This window comes from Coffea eugenioides, chromosome 2, assembly GCF_003713205.1.
Source record: "Coffea eugenioides isolate CCC68of chromosome 2, Ceug_1.0, whole genome shotgun sequence".
In the NCBI taxonomy this organism is placed as follows: domain Eukaryota; kingdom Viridiplantae; phylum Streptophyta; class Magnoliopsida; order Gentianales; family Rubiaceae; genus Coffea; species Coffea eugenioides.
Genome location: NC_040036.1, coordinates 20,934,373 through 20,949,847, shown reverse-complemented (window position 1 = coordinate 20,949,847; position 15,475 = coordinate 20,934,373). Strand labels below are relative to the sequence as shown.

General features: G+C 36.9%; 1 protein-coding gene across 1 annotated transcript in view; it reads left to right on the top strand.

The window, feature by feature from the left end:
• The first annotated feature begins 597 nt into the window (after positions 1-597).
• Positions 598-15,475, top strand: part of LOC113763170 (serine/threonine-protein kinase TOR) — a 32,636-nt gene continuing 17,758 nt past the window's right edge. The window contains exons 1-15 of the mRNA XM_027306905.1: positions 598-942; positions 5,621-5,959; positions 6,051-6,125; positions 6,551-6,723; positions 7,485-7,583; positions 9,702-9,861; positions 10,003-10,146; positions 10,339-10,508; positions 10,597-10,801; positions 10,883-11,074; positions 13,256-13,408; positions 13,952-14,073; positions 14,371-14,470; positions 14,546-14,641; positions 15,214-15,344. Of these exons, the coding sequence (XP_027162706.1) occupies positions 826-942; positions 5,621-5,959; positions 6,051-6,125; positions 6,551-6,723; positions 7,485-7,583; positions 9,702-9,861; positions 10,003-10,146; positions 10,339-10,508; positions 10,597-10,801; positions 10,883-11,074; positions 13,256-13,408; positions 13,952-14,073; positions 14,371-14,470; positions 14,546-14,641; positions 15,214-15,344 (2,276 nt within the window). The 5' untranslated portion in view covers positions 598-825. The remainder of the gene's footprint in view (positions 943-5,620; positions 5,960-6,050; positions 6,126-6,550; positions 6,724-7,484; positions 7,584-9,701; positions 9,862-10,002; positions 10,147-10,338; positions 10,509-10,596; positions 10,802-10,882; positions 11,075-13,255; positions 13,409-13,951; positions 14,074-14,370; positions 14,471-14,545; positions 14,642-15,213; positions 15,345-15,475) is intronic.

Here is a 15,475-nt window from a genome sequence, read left to right as displayed (position 1 = left end):
AAGAGAAGCACAAACATCACAATTAAACTACTATTCTTAAAAATTGGATTCCCCAAATATAACAAAGGCTTTGTTTGGATTGTATACTATAGCGATTTGATATATGTCAGATAAAATAGTGATTGAAAAATGTATCCATGAAAAAAGTAATAATTTTTCTTTATAAAATTGCAATCCAAATACATTCTAAATAATTAGGACGGAGGGAGTAGTTTTACCGATAAGGTAAGAGTCCGAATAACAACCCGACCAATTATTATCACAGCCCATCCCATAATAGGGAGAGTGTAGTAATTTTGGTGGGAGAGACCATATAGTCATTGGCGCGGCCATTGTCCACTTGAGCGAATGTAAATTTGCCACGTATTCACCCAGCTGAATTTTCACGCAAACGGGTCAGAGAAAGGGTAAAATTTTAGTGGCAGGTCGTTAAAAGTTAAAAGCCAGATCACCAATCCGACCAAGCTAAGCTGCGTGAGTGTGTGTGCGGGAAATGTAAAATTAGGATACATTACATTAGATGCTTTAAAGCACGAAAAAAGATATTAAGTACTGCTACTACTCTATTCTATAACAAGGTAGAGAGAGAGAGAACAAGGGAGAGAGAGGGCTTTGGGTGTTTCGAGCCTCTTAACCTGTAACCTGTTACATCTTCATCACCGAAACAACAAGCTCAGCCACTCATTTCATCGAACGTGACGAGCAAATTTATATATTTTTGTGCACATAAAATTCGTGTGGTATTTATAGTTGAGCATTTTCCTAATGTAGTTGAAATCAGGTTAGGGTTTTAGGGGACTGCTTTTTATTTATGTGTGAGCAAGTATGGCGACCGCCACGCAATCAATTCGCTTCACTGGTCCGGCTTCTTCCACCGGCGCCGGCAATCTCGATACTCTCAACAGAGTACTCGCTGACCTCTGCACTCGAGGACACCCAAAGGTCTGTCCCTTTCTCCTTCATTACTCCTTCTTCCTCATTTTTTTTTGTTTTGGTTTTTTGTTTTCGTTGTTCTTCATTTTTTCAGTTGATACGTCCTGTTGTGACGAGAAGAATTCGGTGTTTTTCAGTACTTTTTTTTTGTTTTGGTTTTACTTGAGTGCATTTCTGTTTCTTTTGCAAGTTCAAGAGGATTGCTAAATCAATATAATAGTTGTTCAATTTGCATACAGGTGATTTCTTTTGTTGCCGATGCTGAAACGCCGGGGAGTTTTTGTTTTGTGTTTGTGTTCTATTTATTTATTTATTTTTGGGGCATTCACTTGAAAGGGTGGGAATTCATGCAAAACTAAGTGATTTACGTTTTGCAAGCAATGAGTTCATCTTCCATACCAATTAGAAGCTTGTGGATTTGTTGTATGAGTTAAGTGGAGAAAGGGATATTTTGGAGGTTCCTATAGAGGTCTCTTAGGTTTTCTTTCATGGAAAAGTTCGTCTTCCGGTGTGTTTTGATTGCAAGTAATAATTCACTTTCATTACGAGACCTACCTACTTTGGTTTAGATCAGGTTATGCGAGAGCTTCCCCCTTTTTTCTTGGGGTGTAATAATTGCTCCAGTTTTGAACCACGAGACATTCTCTTAGAATTTTCTTTAAAGGTCCAATTTTTGTGCATGCTTTTAGTGAATGGATGCATGCATGCATGCATGTATAATTACTTAAAGGCGCATGCTGACGAACTAAATGAGCATTTATATGCGATTACTAACTTTAGATTAGCATAATAGTGCTTACTGTTCAATGAAGCCTCAGATTGTTATAACAGTTTGAGTTAAGGAGTTTCATCCAAATAGTTTGATATAAATGCCAATCAATCTGGCCGTTCACGAGCTTGTAAGAGACCAGCTAGTTAATGTTGATACAGTTCTGAATGTGCTCCTTGAAAATTCTCTCTCTTCACTACTAGATTCTTTCCTAGTAAATCCAAAACTCTTAATCCGATGTTAGGTTTTCTCCATATGATAGCATTGTCTAGTATAACTTCTGTGGATTAGCACAGAAGTGGTTTTCATCAAAGCTTTAGGTAATTACTTTAATAAAATATCTTATGAATACTTATAATATGAAGTCTCTGATTGAGATCGGATTTGAAAGATGCTATTGAAATACATATATTTGGTCATATGAAGATGTCCAACGCTATTGCAGGCCTTGTTTGCAACTGTCACGTAGTTCCCCTTAGAGCCATTCCCCTCGGGGGAAATCCATATTGTCACCACGGGCAGTAATATCTCTGTGCCTCATGGATACTGCTGAAACTAAGTTAACGGGCAATTCCAACTATACTCTTTTCTTTTTGTCCCATTGTAAATAATTAAAATTTATTGCTGAAGAAAAGATTTGGTTTTTTGGGATGAAGAAGCCTGAAGAAAATGCATCGAGAGTTACATATAAACTATTTTTGCTGTTGGTCTTTGAAGCTTGCTGCTGAGATGTCCAAAAACAAATGAGATGTGGTCCACAAAATAAAGCAAGAAAACTGCATCCTGGATATGCTTATTAACATACACTGATCTTTGGAAATCCTACCATTCCACTCTTTCCAATATTTCTCAAAGGTTGGATAGCAATTTTTTTGTTGGCATATTTGAGCAAAACCTTTTCCACCAAAAATCCTAGACAGAAATCTCTTGATGCTTGCGAGTTGGTTGATTGCAAAGCAAAAGGTGATTAATATTCTCATACAATTTTTGCAGTTGTTACTAAATGCTCAAACAACTTTTTGTGGGTGTTCCTTGTAATTTCTTCTCAAATGACACTTGTTGATTCTCTTAATAACTGTAGTCCTAAGAAATGGTGGTAGTGACTGCATGGTGGTCTTGGAGGAGGAGGAGGATTTGGAGAGGGGGAACTTTCAAGTGGCCAACTTTTATTGCTGGTGACATGAATGGCAGAAATGCATGCAGAGTGTTGTAGGTGGTGCTGGACTCCAAGTGTGTTGTTGGCACATAAAGATGGTGTAGGTTTATGAGAGTGGAAAGGACCTTAAGATACTTGGATATTGCAGGTTTCTGGTGGTGAAGGTTTTGTGATTCTCAAGGTGGAAGTAGCGGGGAAATAACTTTAGTCTTTTGATTCATTTTGATGCTAAAGTCTGATTTTGTGAAGGTGTTATGCACCTTAGGTTGATGGTGATTGATTATGGCACTTGCTACACCATAAAATCTATAAAGTTTACGTCTATGCTTCTGTATGTATGTCTGCATATTCTATCAGATATGTATTTAACTACTTATTTGCAAACTTACCATATTATTTGTCTGTTTACAAGTATATGCATACGTATTCATAGGAGTTTTGTCAGCTTTTAAACGTGTGAATTAGATGAAAAGCTAGAGCAATGGATCTCTTCACATGAGATAGAAGTCTTAGGGATTGAATTCATAATTCTGTTACTACCTGTCCACTAAAATTTGCACCTTCTTTTCAAATATGGAAGCCAATTTATGGAAGTCTTTTTGAGTTATTTCCTTTTCTGTCTGAAGCATTCTGAGATACGTTACATGCCTATTTGTCAAAGTCTATATTGTCACAAAATTCAGGTGAAGATGAGAAAGTGAATTAGAGTTTTGATTGGTTTTATGATCTTCATATTTTAGTCTTTCCATTTAAGCTTTCGGGCTGATGGATGTCCTTTCCTGTTATTTCCATAATTTAAGATTTGATTGTTGTATAGCATATTAATTCTAGTGGAATCATTACAAGGATAGTAGCTTGTTTTGTCAGTTTGTCAAGACAGTTGAATTCTCTAAAGAGGAATTGGTGAAGCATTTTGTCCTTCAGCTGTGTATAATAGAGGATATTAACCACAATTACTTCAGAATAATGCATGCCATCCCTTTTTCCTTTTTCTTTTTGAAACCAATGGTTGGAAATTCACGTTTCACCCCAGAGTGCTTAGGATACATCGAAAGTAACATACTTTTGCAAGCACGAGCCCCACGATTAGGTCTGCAGAGAAATTATTTTTCTCATTTCTTTATGCTCAAAAGGCCCCTAAGTTCTTTGCTGTTTCTTTCTAAGCTTCTTTCAGAACACAGCCCTCAACTAAAGTCTCCACTTTCCCAAATATCATAATTGATATGTTCTTGTAACCAAGAAACACACTTTACAACCTACAGAAATTCAGAGGGGAAGTATTATAGAGTTTTGAAAATTCAGCGAAAATTTACCATTAAAGAGGTCACATGGCTAGAGGTGCATTCATTGTCTAATTGGAGTTAGCCAAGTGAAAATGTTGTTCCAGCATCTCTTCAAACGCAAGAATTGGTTGTACGAGCAATTTCGGCTTCGGGTCAGTTTATTGTTCCTACAACTGCACCAAATATTAAAATTCCAAACTCAATTTGGACTTTTCCACTTAATTTGGTGTTAAATTAATGCCCTAATTGAATTCCTAAGTTTAGATGTTGATTTGGGATGATTTTGGTGGTGCATGCAGGGTTGGACGAAATTGGCAGACAAACCTGGAATGGTTTTGGCTGTCTAGGAAATTTTCACTTGGTTATCAGGGATTTTGAATTTAAATCTTTAATCATATGCACCTCCAAAATTTTATGTTTGCTAGTAGAGAAGGGAGAAGCCGACTTGGGCTAAATAAAGTAGGAAGGCAAGCAAAATAAATTAAAGAATACATTAAAGCAGAAAGATTAAAGAATACAGAGTATTTCTTCTGCAAATTTTTTTTTTTATTTGGATGATTTTTGTCCATTTTACCCTTCAACCAAAGCAAGCACACCGAAATGGTAAGTTCCTAACATGAGGAGTTTAGGGATCAGCATGCCTTACCATATGGGGATTTTGGGTATTTTTCCCTTTATGATAAATAGCTTCATTTATGAATTCTTAATGGAAATTGTTTCTAGAGAGGACTGGGAGAATCGTGAAGATCCGTTTATGGCGATGGGCTTCCGTTGGGACAAATTCTTCTTCTCTGCCTTCATTTTTTGTTGGATTAATAGGCAAACACTGTAATTGCTTTGTGCTTGTTTTAGAGCTTTAAGGATTTGGTTTTTTTTTTAAGGGATCATCTGTTGATGGACATGCTAATGGTGAAAAGGCTATTAATTTGTTGGCACATGTTCTTTTTCTGTCATGTCATGAAGTTCTCATCCTATTGATGTACTTTTATTGTTGACCTTGACAAAATTCCTTTTTTTTTCCCCATGTGTAACAAACTCCAAGACCTGCACCAATAGCATTATAATGGTTGACAGTTGATTTGTGTATTACATTTTCTTGTCCCTAACTGGTGAAGCCGTTTGCTTTTCTTCCATTAAAAATATGCCTAGAAAACACAGATCTGTAGACTGAGAGAGACAATTAATCTTCCAATCTTTTGGATTTGTTTATCTTGGACCATAGATTCTTCTAGTCTATTGCCCTCGCTCTTATACAGCTTATCTCTAGCGGTATTCCTGCACAAGGTAACCTTGATCAACATTTTGTTCTCTATTAAGAACTGAATTATTGTGCAAATTTTAGTTGCTTTACCTGAATTCTTCTGCTGCAATTAGTTCTTTGGCCTACGAAAAACTTCTGACTTTTGTTTATTATTATTATTATTATTATTTTTTATTTTTTTTGTGTGGAAGACTTATTTCCTGTATTTCTATGAGTAGGATGGAGCTGCAGTAGCATTACGGAAAGTTGTAGAGGAAGAAGCTCGCGATCTAAGTGGAGAAGCATTTTCACGTTTTATGGATCATCTTTATGACCGCATTACTAGTCTTTTAGAAAGTAATGAAGTTGCCGAGAATTTGGGAGCATTAAGGGCTATTGATGAGTTGATAGATGTTTCAATTGGGGAGAATGCTTCCAAAGTTTCGAAGTTTTCTAATTACATGCGTATTGTATTTGAGTCAAAGCGTGAACGTGATATTCTGGTCCTTGCTAGTGTAGTTCTGGGTCATCTAGCTAGAGCTGGTGGTGCAATGACTGCAGATGAAGTGGAACGTCAGGTTTGCTGTATATTGCTGTTCTCTCCTTACACAAATTATTGGATCTATAAGGATAAAGAAAAGACATCATCTGACTTCTGTCTCTCCCCAGATAAAAAGTGCACTGGAATGGCTTCGTGGAGATAGAATCGATTATCGTCGTTTTGCTGCTGTCTTGATACTAAAAGTAAGTTTTGCATTTTTTCTTTACTTGAATGTTGATCTAACTTTGAAGTTTATAATTTTTGAACACATTTTTTTGGAATGATAAAGCTTCAAAAAAAAAAAAGAATTCTGTAGCCTGTTTCCTTTTTGAGAAGTGTTTTATTTTGCAAGTTGGTGGGCTTTCTTGATTTCCACTGCATGTATCATGATCCTGCACCTATCCAATATCAAGGAGCCTGTCATGCCTGTAGCTTCCTTTTGAGAATTTAATGACTCTTGTTTCTTTGCTCAACATTCATGTATTCATGTGGTTAGACAAATTGTTCCTAGTAAGCATTTAACCAGTTTAGAGGTGAAAAATTTGTGATTGAAGAACTCTTTTTTGGTTAAATTAATTGCAGTATTACTTGTCTGGGGTTGTCTGAAACTTAATTTTCTTCAATGCAGGAGATGGCTGAAAATGCTTCCACCGTATTTAATGTTCATGTGCCCGAGTTTGTTGATGCTATTTGGGTTGCTTTGCGTGATCCTTCCGTTGATGTTCGGGAACGAGCTGTAGAGGCATTACGTGCTTGTCTCCGTGTGATTGAAAAGCGTGAGACACGATGGCGTGTCCAGTGGTAAGTCTACCACAGTAGACAGAGACATGAATGTAAGAGTTTCCACAATGTGAAGTTGCTGCGACCCTAATTCAATGTTTAATCACTAAACTCTGTCTTTTGGTTTTTTTCTTAAGATTTGATTGTCTTTGTATTTGACATTGGGTTTCAATCTCTCAGCTTAAATGAGAGTGTTTTATGAATTGTGCAAATTTACATTCTTCTGACAAGTCCTTTATTAGATGAAGCACCGAGCAAATGTGTGATTGTTGGATATAGGAGCTCAAAAATCTGCACTATACTGTATTAAGATGACCAAAACTTCTTTTATTTTTCAAGACTTTTCTAAGCAGTGATATTTTTTGAGCTTGAGAGAATGTATTTCTACGAGTTTTGACAGAATTTTTTTGAACAGGTAGCTAATGGTCTGATTCAAATGCATGTCAATTATTACATCATCTGGAAAATTAAACTCATCAAGGGAGTAATATATCCCAAAACTAAAAAAATCTCTATTACTGTTCTTCTCTCCCCATCCCAAAAGCAAAAGAAATTTTCTATCTGCTTCTTGGAACGTGTAGGCAATTACTTTCTTATTCCTGGATCTTCACTGCAACATTTCATTAGGTACTCGAAACTAGAGTTTCCTGTCCAATTTTGGAAACGTTAATAATAATAACAAGTGTTTTGCATTTCTTTTGCTTTTTTTTTATACTTTTCTACTGTTGTTTGTTCATTATTAATTATCACGGGGAATTGGTTCTTAATGTTCTTATTTGCAGGTATTATCGTATGTTTGAGGCTACGCAAGAAGGACTGGGTAAAAATGCTCCTATTCATAGTATACATGGTTCTCTTCTTGCAGTTGGGGAGCTCTTGAGGTTGGTTGAGTTTCTAAATCTATAAACGTTTGCGTCTACCATATTCATTGGTTGAAGCTTCGCTTCAACTACATAAAGAGCCTGCTCATCAGTTGACAAGAGAGAGAAATGTTCTAACAATCTGTTTGATTAATAGCAAGTAGTTATACCTGTAGAGATGTGTTTGGTACACCTCTACAGGTTTATTTATTACGCATTCTTGAGTTTTCCAAGCCCACAAACCTAGGATAGTATCACCTCTCCTTACCCTCTTCTAGAAGAAAGTCAAAAATAAACCAAAATTGAACTTGGAAAAAGACACCTACCAGACTTTTGTTTTTGCTTTCCTCTCCCAGATTGTCCCAATGGCCTTACCATCATTTTCTAGAACCGTTCAAGGTAAATTCCTGGAGTAGTGGGTTGTTGATGGTGTTTAGGCAGAATTGGAAGGCTTAGACTGTAGCTTACCTCTGAGCAAAATAACATGGACAAAAGTTGGAGTCAAGAAATTTGGTTTAATTTTTTCAATAATTAAATAAAGTCCACTTTGTTATTTTTTTGCAATGTTTGGCTCTAATATAGTTCTGTCTGAGCAAATTTTCAATCACTTGGTGTGGCTTTGCTGTGGGTTTCAATGTGGATTAGAGCTATTGGATGTTTTTGAGAATGTTTTGGAGCCACTGGTAGCAGGGGGAGGTGCTGCAGCTGCTGTGTGGTGGAGGTGAGGGATCCATTAGGGTGTGTTTTCTGAGACCGTGAAAAATGAAGAGAAGAGGAAGATAAAGAGAATAAAAAAAAAGTTGAAAAAAAGGAAAAAGAATAAAAAGATAGTCCTTTCTGTTCTGATTTAATTACGAAAGTAAGTTTTCACATATAGGAATCTTGTAAATCCATTATCATTGAGAGGGTCTTTGACAATCATTACCATTGCCATTCTTTAGTGGAAGCCAAGCGGGTCGAGAGTCTGTGAATAAGAAGAAAGAATTCTTCATGTTTGGCTTATTTAATTTACAATTAATTTTTTAAATAATCACAATTAATTTTGAACAACAAAATTTGTTATCATATGCAGTCTCTTATTTTGGTTTCATATCAAACTGTACAAAGCAATTAGTTACAATCTTTATCACCCTTTAAGGTCTTGGCATTGAAAATGAATCTGTTCTTCAACATTCAACTGCATAAGCTATTTAGTTGCACTCTTCTCCACTGATGCAGCTTGTGTCACCTTTGCTTGGTTGGATTTGAAAAAGCAGCTTAGAGTACATCCACAGACCACTGGTTCCCTTCTCCCCCCCCCCCCCTCCAAAAAACCAAAAAAAAAAAAAAGGACAAGAAAAGTTTGTGAAGTTTACTGCATTTTTGGTGGTCTTTTGTTTCTGGGTTCGAGAATTGATGACTGTGCCTCGTTAAGGGATGTTATTGAGAATGTCTCTGCACTATTATGATGTCACCCTTGCTACTTTGAAACCAAATATTCTATATGCAATTCTGGTGCCTTTTCCATTTATACTAGTTGTTTCTGGGATTTTTCTAAAATAAATCATTAAATTAGAAATGAAATCGGTCACTAGAAGATATTTGCAGCAGAGTTGCATGTACTAACTGCTACTAGTTTATGGAAAATTTGTGTTTGAATTCAATTTTGATTGGCCTTCCTGTATGCAAGTAAAGAAGCTGGGGATAATGATCGCACTTGCAGAATAATCATGGTTAGGGTGTTGAGTTACTGTTAACAATTTTTAGGTTTTCCAAGTTCATATTAATGGGATTTATTTCTCTTATTTTATTTTTGTCATGGTTCTGATCTGATTGGAGCTAAGTGTCTGCTCGAAGTATCTTGAAATGTAATCTTGATACTCTGTTTTTTTGTTTTTTTTTTGGTTTTTGGGTAAGTTATGTTGAACATATTTGCGATATATGACACTAGAACTCTTTATGCTTTTCAATCCTTCTGCTGAGCCATGAGTTCCAAATTTCATTGCTCTTGGAGCTGTAAATTGCTCAACCAGCACATCTAAGTCGAATTTACTCAAAAGATTTGTTTGTTATTTGGTCTGAATACCTATTTGTCATATATCTCCCCATCATTTGTACATATTCAGTTGGGAAATTAAATTGGTACATCCAACTGGACAGGAATACAGGTGAGTTTATGATGTCAAGGTACAGAGAAGTTGCTGAAATTGTTCTAAGATACTTGGAGCATCGAGATCGACTTGTTCGCCTGAGCATCACGTCTCTTCTTCCTCGAATAGCTCATTTCCTGCGTGATCGTTTTGTGACAAATTATCTAACGGTTTGTAGGATTTCATTTCTGCTTACCCTAGGAATTCATGCATCTTCAGTTCATGTATTGGAGGATGTTCGTTAAAAGATTATGTCATCTTTTATGCTATTTATTCCTCTTCTATCCTTATGAGATGACTTTTCCTTGCAGATATGCATGAATCACATACTTCATGTACTTAAAATACCTGCAGAACGTGCCAGTGGGTTTATTGCTCTCGGGGAGATGGCTGGTGCTTTGGATGGAGAACTCATTGACTATCTGCCGACAATAACATCACATTTACGCGATGCAGTATGCTATATAATTTATCACTCATGTTCCACTAACTTATTTGACTTACTGTGTTGTGCTTCCTGTAGAATCTCATAGTTTATCCAACTTTCTTTTGTTTGGGCAAATTTATTTTTATGGTTTGGAATTTGTGGTATCTGTGCACATTTATCAAGCACAAATTGCCTCAGAGGTGGCATTTGTTTTTGGTAGATTGCTCCTCGCAGAGGTCGACCATCACCTGAGGCTTTGGTTTGTGTTGGCAATTTAGCAAAAGCAATGGGGCCTAAGATGGAATCCCATGTTCGTAGTCTCTTGGATGCCATGTTTTCTGCTGGTCTTTCTGTTACGTTAATAGAAGCCCTTGATCAAATATCGATCAGGTTCTCTAACAAATAATCAGTAAAAGAATACATTCTTATGTTTCTGTGATCATTTTTACCAATCTTGTTGTACTGGTTGATGTTTCAGCATCCCTTCTTTGCTGCCTACAATCCAAGGTCGTTTGCTCGAATGCATTTCAGTAGTTCTTACAAGATCCCATCATACTCAGGCGAGAGCATCTGTTGCCATGAGTCGAGGAAATATCACAACTACCACTCAACAAGTGTCTGAACTTAGTGGATCTGCTCTTGTTCAACTTGCTTTGCAAACCCTTGCTCGGTTTAACTTCAAGGTATGCCCAATTTACTGCCTTTGGATTCTTTTTTGCTCTTCCTTTTACTTTGTCATTTCAGAGTCAGCTGCTATTGCTTAGGGCCATGATCTTCTTGAGTTTGCTCGGGAGTCTGTTGTGGTATATCTCGAAGATGACGATGGAGGCACAAGGAAAGATGCTGCATTCTGTTGCTGCAGGCTAGTTGCAAATTCCTTCACTGGCACGCCGATGCAGTTTAGCTCTAGCAGGACTAGTCGTGCTGGCGGCAGGCGACGGCGTCTTGTTGAGGAGGTATGCTTTTTCAAGTGCTAAGTTTTTACTGTAAGTTAATAAACTTTTTCGGCTGTTCTTATCTCTCTGATTAATTTCCTACTCTAAAAAAATTAAGTGGAAGTTCAAAGAACACTCTGTAGTTTAAAAGGATTTTTTTTGAGCTATTCCGTGTGAGCTTGCAGATACATGCTATGGTCTCACCCATGTCATGCACATGCAAACCTCTTTTACCTGGCTCTATTTCTAGTCTAAGTAGTTCTTATATAGGTTTGATCTGTAATTGCACTAGGTTTCGGTAACTCCTATTCTAAATTTTCGGGTAATTGTTTTCTGAAAATTCTGGTGAACTCTATCAGATGGCTGTATTTGATCAAGAGTTTGAGATACACGTGATGAATATTTTTGAGCTATAATTCTATCTGTTTGTACTGGTGAGACTATTGCTTTCTCGCTGAGATGGCTAGTTCATGCTTCTCCAGATTTATTTGGGATAGTAACTCTTTGCGCTCCTGAATGTTTGTGGTGGTAACACTTTACCCCCCCGAGCTTCAAAAGTATGCATTTTACCCCCCAAGTGAATACTGTTTATACTTTTAACTTTGACCAACCAATGTGAATATCTTTCTTCGCAAATTACCCTCAACCTTCCTAGTTTCTTAACGGTCAAGTTTAGGCTGTTGCATTTCCCTGCTGTATGATCATTACTATTTTAGCACCTCATAGGTGTCCTTGGAGTTAATTGTGTAGCCTGAGGTATACTTTAGCAGGGAAAACATATCTTTCTTGGGGGTATTTTGCTGCTGTGTTTTACTCTCTAGTATGTCTTTTGTTCTGAAGAGCATGCTTTTTAATGAAATTCATATTGGTGTAGAACTTAGCATATCTTATGGCAAGTACAGATTTCCTTTTGGCTTTGGTCGGTCTGCATTTTTAGAACATACAGAACAGGGCATGACAACGTGGCAAGTAGGATCCTTTTTAGCAAAGCTTAACTCTTTTCGCGTTCTTTCAAAGCCTCTCTATATCTTGCTGCATCCGCCTTTAGTGCTCTGCATGTCCTCTGAAGTTCTTCATAATTTTTCATATATTTCTCCTTTACATTTTTCTCTCTTTGCAAATCTGCATACTTCCTTTCCAGGTTACAACACCTTCTCTTTTTGATCAGCTGGTTTTGTTAGCAATGACTTCCCAATCTGCTATCCTTTTTCGCATACCTCAGATTCTACCATTCAAAAAATCCACAAGCTTTTTCATTCTATGCATAGAATCATTAGCATATACTTGTTACAAAAATCAGGCCAACTTCATATATTTTTTCACAAGGTTGAGGTTACCTTATAATTAGAGCATCCTATGAACTAACTTCCTGGATCTTCGAAGGACCAATGTGGTGCATAATGGTGCTTTTATCCAACAGTTGCACCTTGCATCTGGACTTGATTTTTACCTTGATGAAACTGAGGTATTTGAGGAGCAATTGCAGTGATTCATTTGTTGTTGTTGGTCCAGAAAGATAAAGAGGTTGGTTCCTCTCTTTTGCAAATTATGATGAATATATAGCAGGAAAAGGCAATGGTCTAAAAGTTGATCGTTAAGAAATTAGGAAGGCTGAGGATAATTTGACAAGAAAAATATTCACATGGGTTGGTCAAATTTAAGAGTACAAACGGTATTCACTTGGGGGGACAAAATGCATATTTTTGAAACTCGGGGGTTAAAGTGTTACCACCCCAAACATTCAGGGGGGCAAAGTGTTATTAACCTATTTATTTTGTATGTAGTGGGTAATACTAATGCATGTCTTTCTTACTTGATGTATGTAAATCAAAATAATTACATGGAGAGACCCTAAAGAAAGTTATCAAGGACTAGGCAACTTCTCTGATCCATGTGTCTTCAGGCAATTCCTTGTGTATGTTGCTGGTTTATTTATGATTGAACTGGACCTGGGAGTAACACATCAGTGCTTGCTCTCTCTCTCTCTCTCTCTCTCTCTCCCCCCCGCTCTCCCTCTCTCCCTCTCTCTCTGTGGGAAGGTCAGTAAGAGAGGTCCTGTTATAACCTGTAAATTCTGAAAAAGTTAAGTGCTCTGAATCTGCTGTCTGCATGACTCCTTTCTGGAATATAGCGCTCCTCATGTTCTTGCCTCTCGAGTAATTGTTAACGATGTGCCTGATGGACTGCGTTGTCTTTCTGCAGATTGTGCAAAGGCTTCTTATTGCTGCTGTTGCAGATGCTGACGTTTCTGTTCGACATTCCATTTTTGTCTCTCTACATGGAAATAGTGGCTTTGATGAATTCTTAGCACAAGCTGATAGTTTGACTGCTATATTTTCTGCTTTAAATGATGAGGTATAAACATGCATGCTTACCCAAAAGTGTTAAGGAAATTGCTTAATATACATCAATTTTGCTCCATTAGGACTTTGACTTGTTATTTCAGTTTTTTGGCCATAAAATAGTTATGGATTATAATATCCTTCTACCTTCTGCTATTTATCTCTTCTAAATAGCTTTTTCTTGTCTTGTTTAGTATTTTGTTCTTTTCTCTGTTCTGTTATTTTTTTCTTCTTGTAGCGGTTGGTGGTTAAAGAAGCTGTGCAGCTAGACTGAAATTAGGGTTTTAAAGGGTTTTAATACTTTTTTCAGGGTCTAAGAAGCTTTTATGTACATATGCATTAGTTCCTCTTCTCTTTAACTGGGTATGCTGGAAGTCAAGATGAGTAGACAATGGATCTTAATCTGTAGATTGACAGATACTATTTTCATTATTCTTGCCCTTGGCTTTAATACCTGCATTTTTTTTTTCGCTCAATAGTATGTGTTCATGCAATTAGCACATAACTTCAATGTGCAATTTGCTGCCTTTTTTATTAATTTGTACTTTCTCCTTAGGACTTTGATGTCAGGGAGTTGGCAATTTCTTTAGCTGGGAGATTGTCTGAGAAGAATCCAGCATATGTCCTTCCTGCTCTTCGCCGCCATCTTATTCAATTGTTGACTTATCTTGAACAGAGGTAGTCTTTAGAGGTTTTGGTTTCTGCTGTGCATCCGCTATTTGTTTCTTTAGTGAATTGCTTGCCAAAGCAACTTGTCCCATTGGTTCAGATCCTTGAGAAAGAGTATTGCTTTACAAACCAATTAACTGGATAGCTCAGTTTACGTATGTGACTTGATAAATGAAACATATGCTTGTAGTATTCTGTTTTGGTGAGTGTCATAATGCTCAAGTAACAGTTAAGAGTTTCATCTTATCAAGATTTTCTCAAGTTCTTTAGTGATATTTGTGCTAAGTTCTCTATTTCTGTCAGCAGTGCAGATAGTAAATGTAGAGAAGAGAGTGCAAAATTATTGGGTTGCTTAATTCGTAATTGTGAGCGACTGATACTCCCATATATTGCTCCAGTACACAAGGTTCAGTGCTTGCCTAAATTAGCTTCAATATGTGTTTTATCATCTCTCTGCTCATGTAGCTTTTACATATTCCAGGCCCTCGTTGCTAAACTTTGTGAGGGAACTGGGGTCAATGCTAATAATGGGATTATAAGTGGAGTTCTGGTGACTGTTGGGGATCTTGCAAGAGTGGTGAGTTTTCACTTTTCTATCTTTATTTATTTATTCATTCATTTATTTATTTGTGTGGGGACAGTTTTGTTTGCCTGCTTTTGCTCTTTGATCGTTATCCTTGTGTTTTACACAACCCCAGCTAAAAGATAATTCTTTCTATTAGGCTTAGTAAGAGTAGAAATTTACTTTCTTTCCTCGCATGATTTCGAGTAGACAAGTTCGACCTACAGGATTTCTGACGATATGTGTTTCACCTTTTCCCATATTATATTTTTCTTCCTCTTCACGCGATTTGTGGTTTTCTGCATTTATTGTGCAACTTGAATAGTTAGTCTTCTGACAATCATGGGCATGGGATTACTGATGTGGTTTGTCTAGTCACACTTTAACTTGCAATTGATTTTATTTCATATAGGTTGAATTTGTGGTGAGATCTGCGACATTAGTCATTATGCCTTAGGTTCTGGAAAAATAAATTTAAACGTATACTTAATGTTTTTGTGCTGGGACTGGATGATGGTTGATCATGTTTCTGGTTCTTGTAGTGTAACTACTAATCACATTATGATCTCTTTGTTTTCTTGATCCAGGGTGGTTTTGCAATGAGACAGTACATTCCAGAACTCATGCCATTAATTGTTGAAACTTTACTGGATGGAGCTGCAGCCACAAAACGTGAAGTGGCTGTTGCGACTCTTGGTCAGGTGGTACAAAGTACAGGGTATGTCTTGTTCATTTTTTCATTCTTCCCTGCTCAAGCATGCTAGTCATCTGTGTCTTGGTTGGGAACAATTTATAAACATGAGATTTTGTTGGTATGAACTTCTACATGGTTTTGTTTGAGAGCTTGTA